Here is a 25402-nt window from a genome sequence, read left to right as displayed (position 1 = left end):
AAGCACACAGTCTCACAACTTGATAAAGGGGATAAATGACAAACAAGTTAGAAAGTTTTCAAATTCAACATTAATAATGTAGACAACATTATAATGTGAGGACCGTGCAAGAAATAACTGCAAATAACCAGAATTTAAGATGAATGTGAATCAGAGAACAAAGAGAAACCTTTGTAGAAAGTATTGAGAGTAGGACAATGGATGGAAAGAAAAGAGGATTTACTTTGGGGAAGAAGTGAACTAGAGCAAATTTCCAAGCCGGGCATTGGGTATATTCATCTGAACCTTCTCATGCATTGTCCCCTTGTACTGGCACTGATCAGACCGGCAACTGTCTTCCAGACTCTTCTTGCTGGATGATCTCCGGCTAGCCCGAGGGTATGTTGCAGATCTCTCCTCCACAGCATTCAGGTGAGGTTTCCCTCAGTGAATCGTGGAGTAGGCCTCCTTGCTGCTAGCCTCCTGGTTTGAATGACAGCAAGTGCTGTGGAATTATTTAAGTGCAGTGCCCCTTTGATTAAAGTGGTCAGATGACCTCTGGGGTGGGCGAACCAGACACTTTGCACCTCAGATGTGGCATTTTTCACGAGAGAAATTTTCTCTTCTAAGTGCCTAAAAACTGTAGTCCAGATTGCTAAGATTTTCATGTCATGGTTGACACATTGCCAATTTTTGGGGAAAGTTCCATCCTCTGACTTCCTCTCTTGAGTTAAGCTATTGTAATTTAGCTTGTTATCAGTTGGTTCAAGGTCAAGATTGGTAAAGGTCTGAGTGTAAGTTAGCAACCCATCTTCCCAATCAGGAAAGGATGCACTTAGGTGGGAAATGTAAATAAGAAAATTAAATGTGAAAGTAAAATGAAATAAACCAGAGTTAATTATTTATAATTATAGTATTCTCTGAGTTAGGGACCATTTCCTGTATCTCTCTAGAAATAGAACATTTGGCATCAAAAAGTTCCAATCCATTTTGGAATTGTGTTGACAGAATATTCATACATTTCGAAAATAAATTAAGAATATGAAATGTTTCAGAGGTTGGTCTACTCCAATCCTTCAAAACACTGTATGGATTGAAAAGTTAGGAAGTGCAATTACCTGAGACTACTCCAATGGCAATGTACATTTCTACAATTGCCTGTGCAAACGATGCTGCCATCATTCCCATACTAACGAGCAATCCACCCAGCATCACTACTGGGCGGTAACCAAAGTGGTTACTTAGTATTGTGGAAAGTGGTGCTGTAAAGAAAGAAAAACATTGTCAGCACAAATATATGCAGCACTGCTTTACTGCAGTTTGGATAATTATTTAATAGTTCAAGCTCCCGTTATATAGAATGTAAATATGGCTTTAGATTATATGACTGCAAAAATTGATTAATGTGCAGAAGTTTATTATGTTGCATGCCCTTGACCAGTTATTTGTGTATGGATCTTCCTTAAACTTGGTATTTTATGTGGCAATAGCATGGTTTGATACTATGAGATGAACTACTGTAATGCAAGCAGCTTTTCTGCAGTTTGTTTGCAAGTGTTAGGTTGCAAATAAGAAAGACCTAACCAAAAATGAAAAGTACAAGCCATTAGAAAGAGAATAAGCCATAGGAATAAAATGCTACAGAATTCAGCATCTCTCAGTCCCAACTTTCCAAGATTCACACGGAATAACAGTGAGAAAATTAAAAAATGAAAATGTGTTGGATAAAATCCAAGTATTGTACAGAAGTGAAGAGGATACATAATGGAGAAATGCCCTCCATGAAAGTGTTGTCACTAGGATTTCAATGACGTACAATTGTTTTTGTCCCCTTGAACTGAAAAAAAAACCTAACTTTACAAATAGGTTATGATTCGTATTACCAATTTGGGTTAAGTTTGGAATGATCTTTTTAAATTTATATTACACTAAGGTAATGTATTGGTAGTTATAGGTGTCTTACAGGTCGATGGTAGTTCTCAGCAATTTGAGATGAATTACAGGTATTACAGGAGAAGCATAACAGGATAACAAAACTGTATTGCTTAGGGTACAAATAATGGGATATAAATCACAAATAGGCCTAGTGATAACACCAATTTGGCAAGGACTTGAGATGCTTTAGTAAATAGTCCAATTGCAAGGAAACCTTGGGTTAAAAATTTTGTAAAAGCAACAGTACAGTACAAAAGATGTCTGCAGTGGAGAAGGATGGAGACAGATTAAGTTGCAGATACTTAGAGTAAGATCATATTTCCTGAAGAGTAGAAAGATGATCATTCCAATATAACTGGATTATTTTACCTAATAAACCCTGTTATAATCTATACAAACCACCCATCTAGTGGTTTAAAAGAGAACCCCAGTTTAACAAAAAATAGAAGAGTCACAAATTAAATATTGAAATAGCCGTGCTTAAATTCCCACTTTATCAGTTGTGCTGGTGAACGAATGACTTCTTTACCAGGTAATTAGATCAGAAATCTCAAGGTCACAATTTTGTTACAGAGACAGACTGACACTGATCTGCATCTCCATCCTAGTATCAACTGTAACTTCAGATCATCTTTGATGCATTATCCGAAAATTTAAAACTGTATAGAAATGGACTTTCCTTTAAAAGTAATTGGAAGAAGAGATAGGGGCACATTTAGTACAGAAACAAAACATCTTAATTTCTCAGTTGCCTGTATTCAATAAAAGTTCTTGGTTAATAATCCCTCAACCACCATTAAGACCCATTTCAAGATAGCTGGGTTCACAGTGAGCAGTGGTGACTGACTTGTCGGCACATCTGTGGAACAGAACTTGATGCATTCATTTCCAGTTAGACTGACAGCTGTACCATATGAAGCATATTTTAAGATGGATGCAGATCTATCGTGTTTTGAAGATGAGTGATCACTGCATTTTCCAACAAAATAATTAAAACTTAAAAGAACTGAGAAGTCCTAGAATATTTTCTAGTTCATACATGACAATGCTGCAAGAGCAATACATGCAATAATAAAGTGGTGAGTTGAAGATTTTGTTCACCCACTCTGCTGTGTATCAATCTCATGCCATTTGGGAAGTAGCCAAGTGCTTCCCCACATGTTTGGAACACACAATGAAATACCGTGCTGTAGCTACCAGTAAAGATTAAGGCCTGGTAAGTCTGCATAGCACAGTGTTGCTAATGATTATATAACAAGCAGTTTTCTTTTAATTGGTACATGGTACAATAAAATTTGTTCTACTTTTGCTTGATATATTTAAATGACATTTATCAAACTAAAATGTAGATGAACCAATAAAGCTGTACGGATTCAATATTCAATGTAATCAGATGGGGAGTCTCAACTTGTCTGCCAATTCCTGCAGCATAAAACACTTCCTAGTTGACAGATTTTGCAGTCAAAAAAAAATAAATTGTACAGTGTCAGTGAAAGTGCAAATAAAAGCAAATCAATGAGCACGAGAAGATTTCTAGCCTGCAAGTGTTGACTCTTGGATCTGTACATTTAGGCATGTTGGTTTTTGAGCGCAGGTGGCCCTGAGGGTAATCTAAATGACAAAATCCATTTTGCACCAAAGGGAACTCATGAGATTTAAGATTGGGACAGTAACAGCAGCAACCCTAAGCTAAATGACATAGAAAGGTTGTCAGAAACTGACAGAAACAATGATCAGAGCAGGAGACTGTAGCAATAACTGGTGATGGTCAGCACCCTTGCTATTTCTACGTATTTGCAACAGCAAACCAATTAAGCAGCTGTAGCTTGAAGCATGTGGCACTAATGTACCTAAAACCAGATTTACCTTGTGCAATATAGCAAGTGAGGCTGCTTTAGTGGGGAAATAGGTGCTGAAAAGCCAAAGCTGCTGTGTGGCCAAAATTATGGATCGATATTCAAGTGAAAGTGCTCTCTCTATCTGTGGCGCTGCTCACCTTAAAACTTCCTATCCAATTTAAAAGATTTTAAAAAGCTTAGTACTTAAATAGTCTCTACATTTTTGTGTAAGAGCTGGATATATAAAAACCTGCATGGTAATCAGTGTGTACATTGTTAAAATGTGCATTGCACTGTACAGATGTTTAATAACCAACCATTAAGCTGAAAGTACAAATCTTTACAATTTCTGATTAACCTAAAAAAAATTACATTTGCATACAGCTTTTTTCATTACAAATTCCTAGGGAGAATTTCCTCCGAGGCCTAAACCTGATATCACATTTCACTCAAATTTCCTGAGAATTGTCCAAATGTAAAATTGGTTGTAAATAAGCAGTCACAATTGGGGCTGCAAAGAAAGTGCCATTCATGTCTCCCTTGGGTATTATTCAAGAGTTTAGCACATTTTGGGCATGGCAAGTTTTAACAACCTCAAATTGGGGAATTTTTAAGGTGACTTGTACTGATGTTAAGGAAAATACAGTGCAATTCTCAATGAGGGTAAATGTATCCAACATGTTCAAAATTGCAACTAGATCTCAAAAAGATGGTTGTATCCCACTATGCCTGAAAATCCAGATGAAATTTGAAAAAGATTTCTGAGTAAGCCTAATTGCAAGAAATCTATGTAGAGGGATTGATTTAGGCAACATATTTGATTCGTGGTTTGATTGTGTGTGCAATGCATGTAAGAACACAATGAAGGCCAACCAACTATGTTCATTTTTATAAATGAAATCTCCCTTTCTAAATCAGACCCCAACCAGTCAAAGTTTTATTGCACCTCTTTTTTGGTGTCCCCCAGCTCTTCAGATAATACTACAGAGAAACTCCTATTTTCTGACTAACTTCACATTTCAGCCTCCTATATTGCTACAAGTTTTATTTCTTAAATACAAGCAAATCACATCAAGTAAAATATTGTGTGAAAATAAAAGGCAGAATATATAGCTTTAAAATTACCTTTGTACGCTCTGGCCCAGGTCTCTCCCACCCTGTAACCCTACTTCACCTAAAGACTTGACCTTAATTATGAGTACAACTTTGTTTTGAAGATGTTGAATTTTGAACTCTACAAAACATCTCACGTGGCTTGTTAGAAAAGATGACTAATTATTACTTACGCCTTGAAGAGAAGCAACATTCTAATCCCTCATTTGAATGTTGCAAAATTTTTTTTTGTGGGAAGCAGAAGGAGAATAAATAAGGATGTTTCAAGGGAGTAAAAGATGTTTTTGTAGCATATAAGCAACTTAGGTTAACTTGTTAACCCATCATTGAATGGCTGCTTTGTCATAGCCTGGGCACCTTTCATTTAATATTCAAATCATAAAATATGGAATTGAGAATGTTTGATTATACATTTACAAAGAAAAACCCTTTTCCCTGAGTGTACATGGTGGAGTAATGTCATTATTCCTACACTTGTTGGAAGTATGTCAGGAATAATTAATAATGAGGCTACATGACCCTTTTAATGCTTTCATCAAAAATATATTTTTTCTAAAAACTCATGTTTTTGTATCCTATTGATTTTCAAAGATTCCGTGGTTGTTGCTTTGCTACTCCTCACAGAAGTCTCTTTATGTGATGGATTTGCAAAAGTCAGTGCAAAATTTACCTTGTATGAGTTTGAACCCATATCCCTTTGTCTTATCCTCACAATTTAAAATAATATTCAGCAATTACTTTTCTGATTTCTTAATGTTATCTCAGATCCATATTTTGTGGATGAAAATACCCAAGTTATTTAATCCTGATTGAGGCCTTTGACAATGGGGATCAACTATGTGGCTTTTCTCTGCAGTGTCTCTAGTACTAGGATGTTTTCCTCAGAACTGTGTGCAGATCTCAAGATATAATCTCACCAGAACATTCTGAAGCATGTGGCACTAATGTACCTAAAACCAGATTTACCTTGTGCAATATAGCAAGTGAGGCTGCTTTAGTGGGGAAATAGGTGCTGAAAAGCCAAAGCTGCTGTGTGGCCAAAATTATGGATCGATATTCAAGTGAAAGTGCCATGACTTCCTCTTATTTGTAGTGATCTATTTTAGCTACATGGTGCAACATTGTTGGCTTTGTTTATTGCTGCTCCACATTGGTTAGTTATGTGAGCATTTAGGTTCGTAAGACTCCTAGTTTCTCCTCAATTCATCCTTCTATTGTACAAAGTGTATCTCTCAGTTAAGTAACCAATACACAGGCAGTGAGTTTTTTTTTACTGAGTCCATCGTTCCTGACTTCTTTGTGTACTTGAATACACTTTTCTGATGTTCACACAGCTCTTCAAACTTTGGAAAAGCTTGGTCCCCATTGTGTGGATTCAGATCAAAGCAGTAGGGTTTTAAAATAATTATTAAGTACAGTTAGCACATCTTCAGGCCAAAAAGGTTTAAAGAGCCAAGGTTGTAGCTTCCAAGCATGCAAACTTTAAAGTACCCCTTCACCATACATCTGAGCCCTGAATGGTCAAGAAGAGATGGTATTAATAGTGAAAGTAATAAAGGAAAGATAAAAAAGCAGCAGAAACTAATGACAGTTGATTAGTGCTGGCAGTGAACCATATCCAGCTGGATAGTAGTAGTAGAAGGACAGATGGAAAGAGAAGACCAGGCCATGAAGGACAAAAAAAGTACAGATTCCTTTTGTGTTTTCCTGAGATTGATGGCTTGCATTTTTCATTATATATAGACAAGGTGTTGGGGTGGGGGAAGAATTTAAGTTTCTCTTGCTTAACTTTCATGAGTTATGAATGCTAATGAACAAAATTCAACAATCAAGATATCTTATGTAAATCACTACTACTGCTACAGAATGAGTGAGCAAATGGAAGAGATTCAGACTTGTTTTTTGGGCAAGTTTGAAAATGCAATCTTTTGACACCACATTTTTTTGGACAGAAGTGCATTTTTTTTATTGAGGGGGATGGAGTAAGAGACATGGAGCCTAGGCTCATCAGTGAAGCTGGCTGTAGACTGCTTGGAGTGCCATTGTACAGGCACCCGATCTCTCAGTGCACTGGGAGCTCTCCTGCCATCCCCACCTCCCAGTGCTGTTCCGTTTCCTCCCTCTGCCCTCTTGACACTGGCCCTGGCACAGTTATGATGCTTGGTGAGCAAAGCCAGGGTGCCTGAAGGGCAGTGCTAGCCAGGGGCGTTACAGACACCTGTTCAGGTACGCTCAGGGAGAATTTAGCGTGGCCAATGCACCTAACCAGCACGTCTTTCAGATTGTGGGAGGAAACCAGAGCACCTCAAGGAAATTCACGCAGACATGGGGAGAACTGGGGACTCCGCACAGCAAGTGATCCAAGCTGGGAATTGAATCAGAGTCTCTGGCACTGTGAGGCAGCAGTGCTAACCACTGTGCCACTGAGCTGCCCAGATAGGACTAGGAACGGAACAAATATAAAGCATCTGTGAAGATCTAGCTTTCCAGCACAAAAAGATTTAGATGCTGTGGGAATTAATTTCTCAAATAAACTGGAATAGAAAATAGGTAGGCTTCATAAAGTGATGGAAAACATAACCTTGAATTTAGCCACAGAAAAGGTCGTGGTAAAATATGCTAAGCGGAGCTATTTCAGTTTTGTTGCTGTTAAGATTACAATCACTGTTTCAAATGGTCACTAAACATGCCTATTTGTGTCTCTATTGTGTAAATGTAGTTTGAGGAATATTGTGTAAATGTAGTCGAGGAATATTGTGCACCTACTTATACTTAGGGCTAGGAAATAAAATCAAATGTCTTTGGTGTCATTTGCACATACAAATAAAGTTATCTCACTAGTACTTGTTAGTCAGGTGATATTACTAGATTTAATTGAGTCTAATATTAGCACTGTGCAGTGAAGCACCATAATGGTGTTTTTGGGATTATGCTCAATTGCAGATGGCAGAACTTGAGTTCTGATGTGGTCCTGGAAATGGTATAGTGTAGGATTATGTTTATGATCCTCACAGAACAAATTCACAAGCGGGGCAAACCATGGAAACAGAGTATTTAAGAGAAACCAGACAAAGATGGGTACACAATGGGGAGGAAAGAAGGAACACAAACACATTCACACGCACGCACACAGAAATCACTCCCCCAAGCCACTCACACACGACTCCAAGCAGCTGGTTACAAAGTGGCATTGTTAGAGGTCTGGGAGCAGACTGCCTGTCCACCTTCTTTTCTGGGGTAGAGTGAATGGCACGGTGGACCTAAAGAGGGGAAGGGATGAAAATAACTGAGGTGGAAGAAAACATGAGAGAAAAACACATTAGTTGCCTTGTTATCAAACTATCTACTACAGAAATGGTATACATATTTGTGTTGAACTGGTCTGCATTGGAGTGGATAGATTACAAAATATCAAATGTGTGTAGCAGGTGCCTTGGACACATGGCAGATGGATAGCCTGTTAATAGCCTGCTCATATTCCCATGCTCTGATGCAATTGGGTGAGCAGCCTATCAGTCATATTGAAATAACGTCCCGACATTAATAGGAAGAGGCAATCACACCCCACATGCCGCCCATAGTTAAAAATCAAAATTTTAGTCTTTGTCATTACAATAATGATGGAACAAAGTTAGCAACCATGCATGCCAGGAAAATGACTTATCTAAAAATGCACCTAATTTTCCAATTGCAAAATCATAGACATGCTTTTTAATACATCATTTTGTTTTGTCACCCCCCCCGACCAATCCCCCTCCCCCCCTCCAGCCTTGCCACTCCTTTCAGAGTCAAATACTGTGGATTTCACAGTATAAAACCTCTACCCCAAAATGAAAATTTTAAAGGTGTAGAAGCTGAAATGAGAGAAAATTAATAAAACAAAGTTTTACTAGGTAGAGATTACAAGTGTCCTAAAATCTACAAGCAAACAATAACTTACCAAGACCTATAGCATCTCTAGAGCGAAGAAAGGCAGCAGCCCAATTTTAAAATACTATAGGTCTTGATACTTATTGTTTGACCTTTTAGAATCATTCACTGTTTTGATTTTATTATGTCATAAATTGCAAATCATAGTTCCCCTTCTACTTGTTTTTTTAATGTAAAGATCAATGACAATACTACCAGGTTTTGTACAAGTAAAAACAATTGAAAAACTGCCACCTTACTTTTGTCTACTCCTAGCTTAAAAGTATCTTTCTTAATCTGTCTCCACTGACCTTGGAGAAAAGCACAAACAACAGCATTTTCATTCCATTTTAAAATGGGCAATATACATAGCTTTGAATTCCTTTAGTTTGAGTGATTGGCAGCTTGATAACTACAGTGCTCTGTAACAAGGAAACCAATTTGAATAGCAACCTCAACAGATGTTTGCCAGTTTTGGCTAATTCATTGCTGAGGTCTTGAATTGGGGAGGAGAAAGAAAAGTGAATGAGGCTTTCCAGCATTGCTGAAGTTAGTCTCCTGGCAAGACAGCCAGGCTCACCATAGCCCAGAATGAGATTTTCTTGAGCTTGAATTTCCTTCTGCCTCTCCAATGATCTAAACAAATTGCTGCAAATACCCATCAATTCTGGTCAACAGCATCCATTTTTTAAAAATTTTTTTTCTCCCTAGCCATTATATTTTGTAACAACTTTTTAAAGAGGTGCTCTGCTTGTGAAAATCCTCTAATCAAGTTGTTCCAAACATTTGCAAACTGTACCCCCTCAGAATTGCTGCAAAATAAAAAAATTGTATCATTTTCATGCAACACTAGTATGTGTCCTTCTTGCTGTACTGCACTGATTAATAAAAGTAAGGATTAGAACTTACAATAAACTCAACCCTCACTTCCATTTTATGAATTCAGCTCAGTCAGAATTACTGCATTGAATTTTATACTGTTCTTGATTTTTCCTAGTTTGCATCTGGTTCATTAGGTACTGTACTGGTACACAGAAGTGCTGTTCAATCTTCTCTTTGTCTGGTGGTGTTGATGTTTGTTAACGTTTCACTTTAACTGGATTCAGCAGATTCTTTCGTGACCTAAATTCTTGAGCCGAAGTGGAGTAAGAGAATGTTTAGCAGGCACTAGCTGAAACCTGTTTTGCTGCGGAAAAAAGATTTAAAAGAAAAACACAAAATCTTATGTTTATAAATAATCTTGGCAATGTTAATGTTTAATATTTTTAATATCAGGACAAAAAAAATTTTGACATTTTCATACAACATTCAATTATGACACTAGCCAAATGAAGAACTACAGCCAACTCCCCGAGAAGATAACAAGCATCCCTAACCATGTAACGGCTTTGATAATTTCTTGCACCAAATAAAATTCAAGCTGCATTTCCCTACAATGTTTTCCACTGTTATCAACAATGTATATCAAAATCTAGTATATCTTATCTAGTTTTGACTGAGAACTAAGTAAATAAGTTTTTATCTGGCAGTACACTGCTTTGGGTGGTACTAGGGCGAGGGTTAAACAGAACTGATTCACTATTTTGTGGAGAAGATATATTGTGCAGTTATAGTTTTCAGCATCACATCTGCTTGGCATTACTATCTGAAACTTAGTTTGGGGATAAAGTGATGAGTCAAAAAGTGCAGTTTTGAGGAAGTTGAGAAATGTACAAATATGGGAAATTACAGGAGGTAGCAGATAGATTATAGCTGTAGATAACATGCAAAGCTAACAATTAATATGAATGTTTCAAGCCTTTTAGTTCTCTTCTACAGTTTCTTACTGAGTTACTATGAGTATTCTATTTTCTACTTTAGTGCTTTGAAGAATCATAGAGATTTTACAGTACAGAGAGGAAAATATCAGGTGATGTATCACCAAATTTTTATTTCTCCTTTGCACCAAACTCAGGAGGTCAAAATGGAACTTAAAATGGCATACATTAATAACCTATGTGATCATTACCAGCGTTTGATGGCCAGTAGGACTTGCTACTTCTGCTTTTAATGGATCTCTCAAAAGAAAAATGGAACTAAATATGTTTTTACAAATTAAGAGATATAGTGGAACAAAGGCAATTGCAGCAGGCCAAAGGAAATCAAATACAGAGGAAAAAAATAAAAGTGGCTTGGAGACAGAGAAACTGGGATGTTGTTTGTTTTATTTTTCTGTCCGGTAATGTTTAACAGTAACCGGCCTTGGCTAGTAATGTAATTTCCCATCAATGCTTTGAATACTTTTCTTTGTAATTTTGTCTCCAGTGCTATAAACTCAATGAGATTATGCAATAATGACCAGCTGACAAACAAGCATATTGTAGCAAAGCATCCCAAGTATGGAACCAGTTTGTAGGAAAGAGGCAATTGCCCTGAGGAAATACATATCTTCTGCTTTTCAAATTCCCTCAAAACAATCCAGATGAGATAGCAACACAGCTTAACAAATTGAACCAAACCCCACTGCATCATGCCCAATCATAAGTAATACTCAAAATGTTTCCTTCCTGACTCAGAGTCATTGAGATTTACAGAATGGAAACAGACCCTTTGGTCCAGCTTGTCATGCCGCCCTTTTGTTTAAACCCCTAAACGAATCCTAATTGCCTGCATTTGGCCCATATCCCTCTATACCCATCTTATCCATGTAACTTATCTAAGTGCTTTTTAAAAGACAAAATTGTACCTCCTCTACTACGATCTCTGGCAGTTTGTTCCAGACACTCACCATCCTCTGTGTGAAAGAATTGTCCCTCTGGACACTTTTGTATCTATCCTCTCACCTTAAACCTATGCCTTCTAGTTTTAGACTCCCCTACTTTTGGGAAAAGATATTGACTATATAGCTGATCTGTGCCCCTTATTATTTTATAGACCTCATAAGATCAGCCATGATCTTATTGAATGGCAGGGCAGGCTCGAAGGGCTAGATGGCCTACTCCTGCTCCTGTTTCTTATGTTCTTAAGATCATCCCTAGCCTCCAACGCTCCAGAGAAAAAAGTTCTAGTCTATTCAGTTTCTCCTTAAAACCCAAACCATCAAATCCCAATAGCGTCCTAGTAAATCTTTCCTGCACTCTTTCTAGTTTAATTATATCCTTTCTATAATAGGGTCACCAGAACTGTACACAGTATTCCAAGTGTGGCCTTACCAATGTCTTGTACAACTTCAACAAGACGTCCCAACTCCTGTATTCAATGTTCTGACTGAAGAAACAAGTGTGCCGAATGCCTTCTTCACCACTCTGTCCACCTGTGACTCCACTTTCAAGGATCTATGAACATGTATCCCTGGATCTCTTTGTTCTATAATTCTCCTCAGCGCTCTACCATTAACTGAGTAAGTCCTGCCCTGGTTCTTCTATCAAAATGCATCACCTCGCATTTGTCTAAATTAAAGTCCACCTGTCAGTCGTCAGCCCACTGGCCTACTTGATCAAGATCCCGTTGCAATCGGAGATAACTTTCCTCACTGTCCACTATGCCACCAATCTTGGTGTCATTTGCAAACTTACTAACTATGCCTTGTATATTCTCATCCAAATCATTAATATAAATGACAAATAACAGTGGACCCAGCACTAATCACTGAGGCACACTGCTGGTCACAGACCTCCAGTTTGAAAAACAACTCTCTACAACCCCCTCTGGCTTCAGTCAAGAAGCCAATTTTGTATCTACTTAGATACCTCACTTTGGATCCTGTCAGATTTAACCTTTATGCAACAATCCTACCAGCAGCACCTTATCAGAGGCCTTGCTAAAGTCCATGTAGACAACATCAACTGCACTGCCCTCATCTACTTTCTTGGTTACCCCTTCAATAAACTCAAATTTGTGAGACATGATTTTCTATTCACAAAGCCATGCTGACTGTCCCTAATCAGTCCTTGCGTCTCTAAATGTCTAGATCCTGTCTCTCAAAATACCTTCCAACAACTTACCCACCAAAGATGTGAGACTCACTAGCCTGTTGTTCCTAGGCTTTTCCCTGCAGCCGTTTTCAAACAAAGGCACAACATTTGCCACTCTGCAATCTTCAGGCATCTCACCTGTGACTATTGATTATTCAAATATCTCTGCTAAGGGACTGCAATTTCCTCACGAGCCTCCCACAATTCCTGGGATACACTTCATCAGTCTCCTCAAGACGTCACTATTTATTTCCCCCTGGATTTCTCTTTCAAACATGTAGGCATTCAAACTTGTAACTTTGTTACTGGATCTTTGGGTTTTTGCCCTGTTCCACACATTTTCATTGTATCAAAGTCAAATAGAATACTTGGACAATAAATCTACAAAATCACCATTAACATCATCAAATATCAAGGTGAACGTGATGGTTGTGGAAAAGGTGAGACAATACCTGAGATTAATGGGACACACCATAATATTCCAATAATCTATCATATGCTACAACCATATTATACAATACAGATGGCAACCTGTTTAATTTTTGCATACAAATTGCAATGTTTCAGTCACAATTATATCTATTAAAATAGCACAAGCAGTGATGACACTTAAAAGCTTCCACACTAGAGTTTTGAACTCTAATGCAAAATTAAGATGTAGCTACAAGTTTCTACCATTATTACATAGAACATACAGCTCAGAAACTATTTTTCCCAACTAGTTCATTTATACTCCACTCAAGCCTCTTCCTATTGTTTTACACTGAACTTGCAGCATAATCTTCTATTCTTTCTCATATGCTTATCTAGTTTCTCCTTACTTGCATCTAAGCTAATCGCCTCAACTATTTCCTGTAATTGTGAATTCCACATTCTCTCCACTCTCCAGGTAAAGACATTTCATGGAATTCCATATCTGATTTTTTGACAACTGTCATATGTTGATGATCTTTCATTTTGATCTTCATCACCCTCAAGTGGAAACACTGAAAACACCAAAATTGTGAAAGGTTTGATTTAGGTCATCCCTTAGCCTTTTCAATTCAAGTGGAAAGTGACCAAGCCTCTTCATATTTGCCTGATTTGTATAATCTTTCAATTCTCATATTACCCTTGTAACTTGTTTGCACTACATTCTTTTTATAACATGATGACCAGTACAGTACTTCAAGTATGGTATGATCATAAGAATCATAATCAAGGATATGATAAAAATTAACAATTTTTTTTTAAAAGTGAAAACAACATTGTACTTTTCCAGGAGACTTATGGATAGAACATAAGAACATAAGAACATAAGAAATAGGAGCAGGAGTAGGCCATCTAGCCCTTCGAGCCTGCCCCGCCATTCAATAAGATCATGGCTGATCTGTTGTGGCTCAGTTCCACTTTCCCGCCCTCTCCCCATAACCCTTAATCCCCTCTCTTATCAAGAACCCATCAACCCGCTTCTTAAAAATATTTAGCGAGGCAGCCTCCACCACTTCAATGGGCAGAGAATTCCAGAGATTCACCACCCTTTGAGTGAAGAAGTTCCTCCTCAACTCCGTTTTAAACCGCCTCCCCTTTATCTTGAGGCTGTGCCCCCTAGTCCTACTGTCTTTTTTGAGCGGGAAGAGTCTCTCCACCTCTATCCTATCCATCCCATTCATCACCTTATACGTCTCAATGAGATCTCCCCTCATTCTTCTAAACTCTAACGAGTACAAGCCTAGTTTATTCAGCCTCTCCTCATAGCTCAATCCCCTCAACTCCGGTATCAGCCTAGTAAACCTCCTCTGCACTCCCTCCAGGGCCAAAATATCCTTGCGCAGGTGCGGCGCCCAAAACTGCACACAGTACTCCAGCTGCGGCCTCACCAATGCCCTATACAGCTGCAGCAAGACCTCCCTACTTTTATATTCAATCCCCCTCGCTATGAAGGCCAGCATCCCATTCGCCTTCCTGACCACCTGCTGCACCTGCAAGCTGGGTTTTTGCGACTCATGCACAAGGACCCCGAGGTCCCTCTGCACCATCGCCTGCTGCAGTTTTTCGCCACGTAAGTAATAGTCCTTCCTACCATTATTCCTACCAAAGTGGACCACCTCACACTTGCCAACATTAAATTCCATTTGCCATTTCCTGGCCCATTCGCCCAGCCTATCTAGATCCTTCTGCAGACTCTCCACACCCTCCGCACAATTTGCCTTTCCCCCAACCTTGGTGTCATCAGCAAATTTCGACACCCTGCACTCGGTTCCCTCCTCCAGATCATCTATATAAATGGTAAATAGCTGAGGCCCCAGCACCGACCCCTGGGGCACCCCACTAGTCACCAACCGCCAATCCAAATAGCACCCATTGACCCCCACTCTCTGCCTCCTATTTGACAACCAATCCTCTATCCACGCTAACACCCTACCCCCAACTCCATGTCCCCTGACCTTCTGCAATAACCTCTTGTGAGGTACCTTGTCAAACGCCTTCTGAAAATCCAGAAAGACCACATCCACCGGCTCTCCTCTATCCACTGCCCTAGACACATCCTCATAGAACTCCAGTAAATTTGTCAGACACGACTTCCCTTTAATGAAACCGTGTTGCGTCCGCCCTATCAAGCAATTCCCTTCAAGATGCCTCGCAATTTCCTCCTTAATGACGGATTCTAGGCAACAGTAATAGTAAGTTATTAACCTTTCATCAGAGGTGGAGAATACAACGTTATCCAATTCTGTGTGTCTGAAATGATTCATCCATTCAGTCACAGCTGGTGAATTAACCATCTATATCATGGCATTAGGAGCAAAAAACAAAAAGATCCCCAGTAACATACAAATTTTTTGGCAAGTGCAGGAGTGGGTACGAAAACATGCAAACTTCCATTAAGGATCTTTTTTGTATGTTGTAATAATAAGACCATTGTAATTCTGCCCAACAAATTTATATTTCCTATTTGATGGTTCAGATGCAACTCACGAGTGGATTTACATTAAGACCAGAACATAACTATTGAGTGCTCTGAAGAATAAACAGTTCCTAAATTTGTATTGAGGAACTGGCCCATTAAGTCAATATTATGTTGTCCCATTTGTCCTGCAGCCAAATTGCAAGTAAGAAAACGTTGCAGTTAGATGTTGCAGCACAAAACTGATATTTGGGCTATATAAGTCTGACTCTGATTCCTTCCTATGGAAAGGCACAATATGTCACTTTCTACTTGGTTGGAACATCAGGAATGTAGACAGAGGAATACATAGGCAACGTAAGCATCTCTTTCCTCAAGGACTTTAAGAATCTTTGTTTCAATGCTACCTGGACAGTAGTTTGAGAATCAAACTTTTGAAGGAGATCTTTAACTTTCAGCTGCCCCATTACTTCTCCCTTTTCCCCAACAAGTCAAAACTTCCTCAAAATTCCTTGTTCTACTTTTGAACCTATGTTTTTGTTTCTACCTGTTTTCTCTAAGCTCAGATAGTCCATGAGACCCTACACCAACTTCACACAGAGAAAATAGAAGCAGGAGTAGGTTACTCTGCCCTTTGAGCTTTCTCCACCATTCATTATGATCATGGTTGATTATCAGATTCAATATCCTGAAGTAAAGGGGGGACAGAAACAAAATGCAGTCAGGGGAAAAGTGGAAGAAAGATAAACCAAAAACAAAAATCAAAAAAAGGGCCACATTACATCATAATTCTAAGAGGGCAATAAATGCCAAAAAAAAGTCTGAAGACTTTGTGTCTCAATGCAAGGAGCATTTGTAGTAAGGTGGATGAATCAACTGTGCAGATAGTTATTAACGGAGCTGATGTAATTGGGATCATGGAGACCTGGCTCCAGGATGACCAGGGATGGAAACTCAACATCCACAGGTATTCAATATTCAGGATAGATTGACAGAAAGGAAAGGGGAGTGGGATTGCATTGCTGGTTAAAGAGGAGATAATTAATGCAATACTAAGGACATTAGCCTGGATGATGTGGGATCTGCATGGGTGGAGCTGCTGACACCAAAGGACAAAAAACGCGAGTGGGAGTTGTGTATAGACCACCAAACAGTAATGGTGAAGTTGGGAATGGCATCAAGCAGGAAATTAGAGACGCATGCGGTAAGGGTACAGCAGTTATCATGGATGACTTCAATCTGCAAACTGTTGCAATGCAATGGAGGAGCATTTCTTGGAACATATAAGGGATGGTTTTCTTGACCAATATGTCAAAGAACCAACTAGAAAACAGGCCATCCTAGACTGGGTATTGTGTAATGAGAGGGGATTAAATTAGCAGACTTGTGGTGTGAGATCCTTTGGGGAAGAGTGAGATTAGTGAGCAAAATTAAAGCTATTGGTGTTGGAGGTAATGTATTGATGTGGATAGAGAACTGGTTGGCAGATAGGAAGCAAAAAGTAGGAATAAATAGGTTATTTTCAGAGTAGCAGGCAGTGACTAGTGGGGTGCTGCAGGGTTTAGTGCTGGGACTGTAGCTATTCACAATATACATTAATGATTTGGGTGAAGGAACTGAATGCAAGATCTCCAAATTAGTAGATGACACTAAGTTGGTTGGCAGGAAGATGCTAAGAGGCTGCAGGGTGACTTGGACAGGCAAATACTTGGCAAATGCAATATAATGTGGATAAATGTGAGGTTATTTGCTTGGTTGCAAAAACAGGGAGGAAGATTATTATCTGAATGGTGGCAGATTAGGAAAGGGGAACGTGACCTGGGTGTCATGGTGGAACAGTCGCTGAAGGTTGGTATGCAGGTACAGCAGATTTTGAGGAAAGCTATTTGCATGCTGGCCTTCACAGCAAGAGAATTTGAGTATTGGAGTAATGATGTCTTGCTACAGATATACAGGCCTTGGTGAGGCCACACCTTAAGTATTGTGTGCAGTTTTGGTCTGAGGAAGGACATTCTTGCTATTGAGGCAGTCCAGTGAAGGTTCACCAGACTGATTCCTGGAATGGCAGGACTAAAATATGAAGAGAGACTGGATTAACTGGGCTTGTACTGACTAGAATTTAGAAGAATGAGAGGGGATCTCATAGAAACATATAAAATCCTGATGGGACTGGACAGGCGAGGTGTGGGAAGAATGTTTCTGATGTTGGGGAAGTGCAGAACTAGGGGTCACAGTCTAAGATTAAGGGGTACACCATTCAGGACTGAGATGAGGAAGAACCTCTTCATTCAGAGGGTTGTGAACCTGTGGAATTCTCTACCACAGAAAGCTGCTGGGGCCAGTTTGTTAGAAATGTTCAAGAGGGAGTTAGACATGGCCCTTGTGGCTAAAGAGGCATGGAGAGAAAGTGGGAGTGGGATATTAAAAATGCATGATCAGCCATGATCATACTGAATGTTGGTGCAGGTGCAAAGGGCATGGCCTACTCCTACTCCTATTGTCTATGTTTCTGTGATCCAGCCTTGAGCCCTTTAGCTCAAAGAGCTGCATCTAATGCCTTATTGAAATCACACGGTGTTTAGCCCTCAACTTCATTCTGTAGTAATGAATTCCACAAATTCCCTGCTCTCAAGGTGAAGAAATTCCTCCTCACCTCAGTCCTAAAGGTTTATCCCTTACCTTCAAACTGTAACCCCTAGTTCTGGACTCCCCCTTCATTTTTTTTCCTAATCTACCCTGTCCAATCCTGTTACAATTTTATAAGTTTGCATAAGATCCCTTCACTCTTCTAAACTCCAGTCAATATCATTCTAACCTACCTTGTATGACAATCCTGCCATCCCAGGAATTAGCTGGTAAAACTTTGCTACACTCCCTCTATTAGCAAGAACATCTTTCTCAGAAAAGTATACCAAAACGGCGCACAATACTCCAGAAATGGCCATACCAATGTCCTATACAATTGCAGTAAAACATTCCTATTCCTATATTCAAATCCTCTCACTATGAAAGCCCACATACCATTTGCCTTCTTTACTGCCTGCTGTACCAGTTGCTTATTTTCAGCGACTGATGCATGAGGACTCCAAGATCTTGCTCAGTATCCATCTCTCAATTTACATCTATTCCATTGCCATTGAATTGCTCGTCTGCCTAACTTAGTTTTCTGGCCTTCGTGATTAATTGCAAATGGCTCCCTGTTTTTGTATCTGTCTTGCCTGCAATTAATTCCATTATTGAATCTCCAAATCAATTTTGCATCCCTGCTACAGCACGGAAGCAGCCTTACAAAGTTACTAATAGCATACAATGTGACTGTGACCACAGTACAATATCCTCTGTGTACTCCTCAACTTCTCTGCAGCTTTTTTCCATATGGTTGATCCTACAATCCACCTCCAATGATTTTTTTTCTGCTCTCCAGCACAATGGAATTGTCTTGGCTTGGTTCCATGCTTGTTTGTGTGATCATACCCATCGCATATCAAGCAGTGGTTTCTATTGAACACTCAAGATTTTGGTTCTCTAAGGTTCCATCACTGATCTATTCCTGTTCCTTAATGACAGACTCCCCAGTGACATTGTTTGGAGACAAGGTTCAACTTCTACATGTAAGCAAATATACCTCAAACTGTCTACCATGTTAGAGTTGTCAATCCGCATTGCTTATATTTAGGGATTCAGTTAAGTCTCACTCACCCAACCTTGCATTTGATCCACCCATCCCCTGAATCTGTGCACCTCCTCCCTTAACCTTATCATTACTGGCCATGTCCTCAGGAGCGTAATTTCCACCAAACTTACCCACCTCCCTGTCTGTCTTTAAGGCCTGTGACCATTTCTATAATTATGTGAAGCACCTTAGAAATTGTATTCAACATTTAAAGGCCTGCTGCTGTGATCAGATCTCAGTTTGGTTGGGTTGTCAAAGAGATTTGAGTTTTGGAGTTCAGCAAACACTTTATTAAAGAAAGTGTTCAATATCTTCATTTAGTCAAGAGAGAGAAAAAAAGAGAGCAAGCAGGGGGATTGGAGCTGATACTTTGAAAGGAGGAAAGAAATAAATGGGCAAGTTTAAAAAAGAATGAAAAACAAACATGGAAATAAAAAAAATTAAGATTAACATTGAATTCCTGTACAACGTACATATAATTAGGAAATTGGGGGTGTGGATATTACACTAATGAGTGTATGTCAGAGTAATTTCTTTCAACTGCCTAAGTTGAAAGTTAACGTACCCTTCTTAAAAACAGCACCTTTTATATTCATCATTGAACTTCAACAGTAGGAAAATATATCTCTAAGTCTTGGGCTATATAATCTCTCTATACTACTTTAAAGATTATGCTATCTGCATTATAGTTCAATGCATTTTAAAAAAATAGCAGTGGCCAAATAGCTGTGAAGCTGCTGAATAGAGGTAATAATTTAAACTTGATCTTAAAGCACAAAAGTCAGGGATAAGTTAGGTTGCTGAAGTACTCAAAGCCACTTTCAGAGCTAAGGCAGAATGACTCCAGAAACTCATATCAAATTAAGGTAAATTCTACCCTTAAATTTGATTTTTGGATAATTTGGAATTTATTGCACTTGTATGCAGTTACTGCTAATTTGAATGATTGAATTAATCCATATCTTTCCCTTCATGTAAAAAAACTTCAATTACTTGGATTACACTATATAGATTATGTTAATAATGCAAACTCTTCTCCAGTCATTGAATTATTATGTATTTATCTTTACTGCATTCACTTTTGGTTCTGTTCAGTGCATATTTCTTAATTTCCTCAAGCCCCAAACAGTGATTAAAAACCATAAAGGCATTTAACAGTAATAATACAAACATTTACTCCAGTCTAAACTACAGATAATGATATTGAAAAAAGAAAACCCTTTTATATTTCTAGAAGTTTTGCCAGAACTGCACATCTTAAAAACTACAAACAGACCAAAACAAGTGTGCGGGATTGCAGCTGTAATTTCCATTATCTTGCACTACTTTTCTTGTGTGTGCCAAATTCAATTGATTAAATATTGTCAGTACTGTAAATGAAGTCTGTAGGCTACTGAAAATTATCAAGGATAACATTTAATAAGTTCAACACAAAACCAGGAAAGTGAACATGACCAAAAACTGAGAGAAAGTGAAAGTCTTCTTTACCTGTAAACATCATTACAAACGCAGAGATAGATAATATCCAGGATACTCTGCTGTTGGACTCATCGAAATAAGTTATTAAGTCATTGAAGAAAACACCAAATGACTTAATTATGCCATAGGTGAGTACTTCTACAAAGAAATATGCAATGGCTATGATCCAGCCCCAACCTCCATCTGGAGCTTTTGTGTAAACTTTTGTTGTGCATCTTCTTGCGTTTTCCATGGTCATTTCCTCCATATGTTTGCTGCATTTAAGAAAAGAGCTGTTTCAGTTTTTAAGATACTAAACTAGTCATTACACTCAAGTGCTTGGATTGGCCTCAGAATATGAATATTAGCTTTTCCGTGCTTAGGTTTAAGTGCACACATGATCGTGCAGATCGTATAATAGCAAACACACTTTGCTGAAAACAGGGAGAACAAATGTGTTATGAAATTGTCAAATCAAATGAAGCCTAAACTACTTTGTGAATTAAACACTTAGTCACAATATTTATCTCTGAGGTACCCAGAAAACATCGAATTAAGGTGCAGAATGTAAAAGAGAGATCCATCAGAAGGTGCCTCTCAATCTTAAGATTGTGAATTTTGTATTATAGACAATTGTTACAGTCCTGCACTTGTAAGCCCAAGGATAATACATGGATTCAAACAAGGTTTATTGAATGTCATGAACCAACATACTTGTTGCTCTCAAACTTGTAAAGACTGTAGACATTAACATGTTACAATCAGATGAATTCAACCTTCTCACCTGCCCCTAATTGTCTCCCATCTTCATGTCTTAATCCATGGTTTTACCCCAGTCACACTGTTTATTGTTGTACTATTCAATCTCCATCTGTATTCCATAACTCTTTACAAGCTTGTTACCAATGTCCATCAAGACCTGCCCAGTACTATGATTCCAGAGTTTCACACAGAGCAAATGATGTTTGGATTAACCAGATGTAAAAAGGGAATGGAGAGTCTAATTGTGATAAAGTGAAGTTAAAACAGGCAACTGGTTTTCAGGATTTATTTGGCAACTTCCAGTACAGATAAATATTTTGTTTTGCAGTCTTTAAATTCTTGTGTTTATTTGAGCTGTGTATTATGTATTTGCACTTCTAAATGAGGTACTTCCATTTAAGCACCATTCATTATTTTTAGGCTTTTTGCAAGAACTCCTGTTGTCTCTGCACAAGATGTGGGTGATGAGAACCAAATCACATAAGTGTGAATTGAAACTGTGTCTGCATTTATAATAGTGCATAAATAAAATGCACGTGTTTTGGAAACCATTAAAAAGTCCAGGCCCTGGATTATTAGTACAGTAATATAACACGTCAGTGTACTTGTTCACTAGTAATCCAGATTCTTGAATCAATGATCAAGAGATCAAATTCCATCCTAGCAACTAAGAAATTTAAATTCAGTTAATTAAGTAAATCTAAATGAAAAGCTAGCATCGGTCAGGATGACCATGAAGTAAACATCTCATTCACTAATATCCTTTAAGGATGGAAATCTGCCATCCTTGCCTGGCCATGCCTAAATACAACTCCAGACCTGATGGTCAATATTCCAGGTTCCCCCTCACCATCCTTGGTTATGTCCATTCTCAGTGATATTCAATATGAGGGAGTCCTCAGTAGTTTCACCCTGGATCTGTTAAGTCTCATGACATCAGGTCAATCACGCGTAAGGAATCCTCCTTCTGATTACTACTTCTGCTGCTCCTCAGCTGATGAATCAGTTCTCCATATTGAGTACTGCCTGCAACAAACATTGAGGGCAGCAGGGGGGCAGAATGTGCTGTGAGTGGGAGTGGCGGGGGGGGGGGGGGGGGGTCTTCAAAAATAGCACCACTAATGACTAAGCCCAGAGCACTTTTTTTCCAGACTAGACCTTTGATCAGAGAGCCAACACGAGGAAAAAGCCTACTTGCTGTTATCAGTCTACCAGTCATGGATGCATCTATCCAGAATAGTATGGAGTGATGACACGTTGTCTGTGTGGAAATTAAGTTCCGCCTTCACCCTGCAGACATCCTCCATATTGTGTACTAAATGGGCTTAAAACTGGGCAAAGATGAGAGGCTTGGGCCATTAGTAGTAGCTGAAATGTATTCATTGATGGTCTGGTATGGGTATAACCCCCCCCCCATTCCCCCTCCCCCCCCCTTTTCCCCTTCCCCCTCCTGCCCCTGCCCCCTTCCCCCTCCTCCCCCCTTTCTGAAACCCCTTCCCCCTCCTGCCCCCTTCCCCCTCCCCCCTCCTGCCCCCTTCCCCTTTCCCCCCCTTCCCCCCCTCCTGAGCCGTCCCCCCTTTTCCCCTCCTGCCCCGTCCCCCCTTTTCCCCTCCTGCCCCGTCCCCCCTTCCCCCTCCCCCCTTTCCCCTCCTGCCCCTGCCCCCCCTTCCCCCTCCTGCCCCGTCCCCCCTTTCCCCCTCCCCCCCTCCTGCCCCTGCCCCCCTCCCCCCCTCCTGCCCCTGCCCCCCTTCCCCCCTCCTGCCCCTGCCCCCCCCTTTCCAAAACCACAGGATCAATGAAAAGTGTAGAACTGGGGCAACACCAGGCATACCTAAAAATGAGGTGTCAGCCGGTGATGTTACAACAGAGGTGTATTGACATGCTAAATAGTAGAAGCAGTTCTGCAAAACCAGAGCTGAGTGATCCCACATCTAAGGGATCAGGCAAGAGCTCATTTCTGCATGGTGGTGGACAATTAAACAAATAACAAGACAAAGAGGTTCTATGAAAATCTTGTTACACCCTCATAATGTTCTCATGAACTTATGAAGAAAATTGACATTTTTGAGAGGGGGTCGGGAGGAGCCCAATGGTGCAGGTTCCCTTTTGGATTTTCTGTATGGAGTACCTTGTGTGGCCATGTCTCTGATAAGTCATTGAGACAAAAACTACTTTTCTGCTTACGTGGAATCACCAATATCTACGCAAGTACACACCATCTTGAGTTGGAGATATATCACCATTCGTCATCATTGAATGAAATTCCTGGGACTTTCTATCTAATAGCATCTTCACCACAAAAAGTGCAGCAATTTAAAGCAGAGGCTCACCAACTCCTCAAAAGATGGGCAGTGAATGCTGGTCTTTGCAGCTGAACATATTGTGAATGAATTTTAAAAAAAGTCTCGAGCTGGTAGAGGAATTAATTTAGCAAATACAAGCTGAGAGGGTGCGCGTTTGGGTGGAAGCTTCAGCTATCTAATAGTGGTGCTGCTCAAAACAGAGAATTTCCTCAGGGCAGCCAGTTCAAAGAGGTTTTAACAGTTCAGAACAATGCTCAGCTGCATTATATTAAAATAGAAAATTCACCCTGGCATTTGCACCATCTGAAAAGGGTTGGGCTTCCTTCAGACTGGGATGAAGCATCTGACCTCTGCAACATCGTACAGATGCCATGACAGATCTATAATTGTTTGGACTTCATTGGGTAGATTTTCCTTTTTAACTCTGCCAACTTAGCAATGTCAGATTTACCATGGGAAGTCTGTTGTATGCAGAATGTTCTACGTCAGTGATATTCTAATTACAGAAAATGTGATGCATCACATTGCTCCATCATTATCACCATATTTGGAAACACCAAAAAATTGCCACATGGACAGAACTAGACAAAGAACTAACAGTGTAAGTCCTTGCCCAATTTCCATTCCCATCCAATAAAATTAAGAACTAACTTGACGAAAATCTCTGCAAATACTCTGCATCTCATTTGCTACAGTTCCTTTGCTAATTCATAAATAAGATTGCTGATAAAACATTAGGAAGGCAAGCGGAATGTAAACCTTAATGGGGGGGGCGGCGCAGCGGTGGAGTATAAAAATAGGGAAGTCTTGCTACAAAACTGTCTGTACAGAGCATTTGTGAAACCCATGTATGGTTTTGGTCTCCTTGCTTAAGGAGAAATATACTTGCATTGGAGGCATTTCAGTGATGTTTCCCTGATCCCCAGATGAAGGGGTTGTTGTATGAAGGAAAGATGAGGTCACACGACACCAGGTTATATTCCAACAGGTTTGTTCGAAATTGTTTCATATAAACCTGTTAGACTATAACCTGTTGTGCGACCTTTCATCTTGTCTACCCCAGTCCAACACCGGCATCTCCACATCGAGGTGACCTTATGAATAAAGATTAGAACTAAAAGGGGCTTGATATGCAGAATGTTGAGAGAAGGTTTCATCTAGTGGGAGAGCACAGTTTAAAATAGGGAGTCTCGCACTAAGATGAAAATGAGAAGGAATTTCTTTTCGAGTGTCCTTAATATTTGGAATTTTCTACCTCAGGATGTAGAGCAGTGGAGGCTGGGTCGTTGAATATATTCAAGGTCGAGTTAAGTAGCTCTTTTGATCAACAAGGGAGTCAAGTATTATGGGGGAAGAGGCAGGAAAGTACAGTCAAGGTCACAGATCAACCACGATCTTACTGAATGGCAAAGTAGGCTCGATCTTATTTCTTACGACCTTATGAATAGATCTGATAGCCAAGGTATTTTCTTGCCAAATATCATACTACACAAAACGCTGTTGCTTCTTCACTGGAAGCCAAGGAAAGTGAAAGGTCTCGGTAATCAAGAAGATAAAAAAAAAATCTGCATAGCTAGTTGGCAGGTTGTAGA

The 25402-nt window shown here is 39.5% G+C and overlaps 2 protein-coding genes across 6 annotated transcripts in view; one reads left to right on the top strand and one right to left on the bottom strand.

The window, feature by feature from the left end:
- Window positions 1–25402, top strand: part of gna13a (guanine nucleotide binding protein (G protein), alpha 13a) — a 464418-nt gene that overhangs the window by 191633 nt on the left and 247383 nt on the right. The gene's annotated exons all lie outside the window — the stretch shown is intronic.
- The window catches only part of LOC145356679 (monocarboxylate transporter 7-like), a 47011-nt gene that overhangs the window by 19614 nt on the left and 1995 nt on the right, over window positions 1–25402 (bottom strand). For 2 of the 5 annotated variants that reach the window (XM_080209558.1, XM_080209557.1), the window contains exons 3-4: window positions 20776–21020; window positions 1098–1241 (exon numbers count right to left, since the gene is read on the bottom strand). In XM_080209558.1, coding sequence (XP_080065684.1) covers window positions 1098–1241; window positions 20776–21013 — 382 coding nt within the window. In that variant the 5' untranslated portion in view covers window positions 21014–21020. Of the gene's footprint in view, window positions 1–1097; window positions 1242–8022; window positions 8126–9683; window positions 9961–20775; window positions 21021–25402 lie in introns of those variants that run through there. The other 3 variants (XM_080209559.1, XM_080209561.1, XM_080209560.1) reach the window with 3 other exon arrangements.

The sequence above is a fragment of the Carcharhinus amblyrhynchos genome, chromosome 21 (assembly GCF_965287045.1).
Source record: "Carcharhinus amblyrhynchos chromosome 21, sCarAmb.v2.hapA, whole genome shotgun sequence".
Classification (NCBI taxonomy): Eukaryota; Metazoa; Chordata; class Chondrichthyes; order Carcharhiniformes; family Carcharhinidae; genus Carcharhinus; species Carcharhinus amblyrhynchos.
Note: the sequence above shows the minus strand (reverse complement) of the source record. Positions and strands in the feature narration are given on the sequence as shown.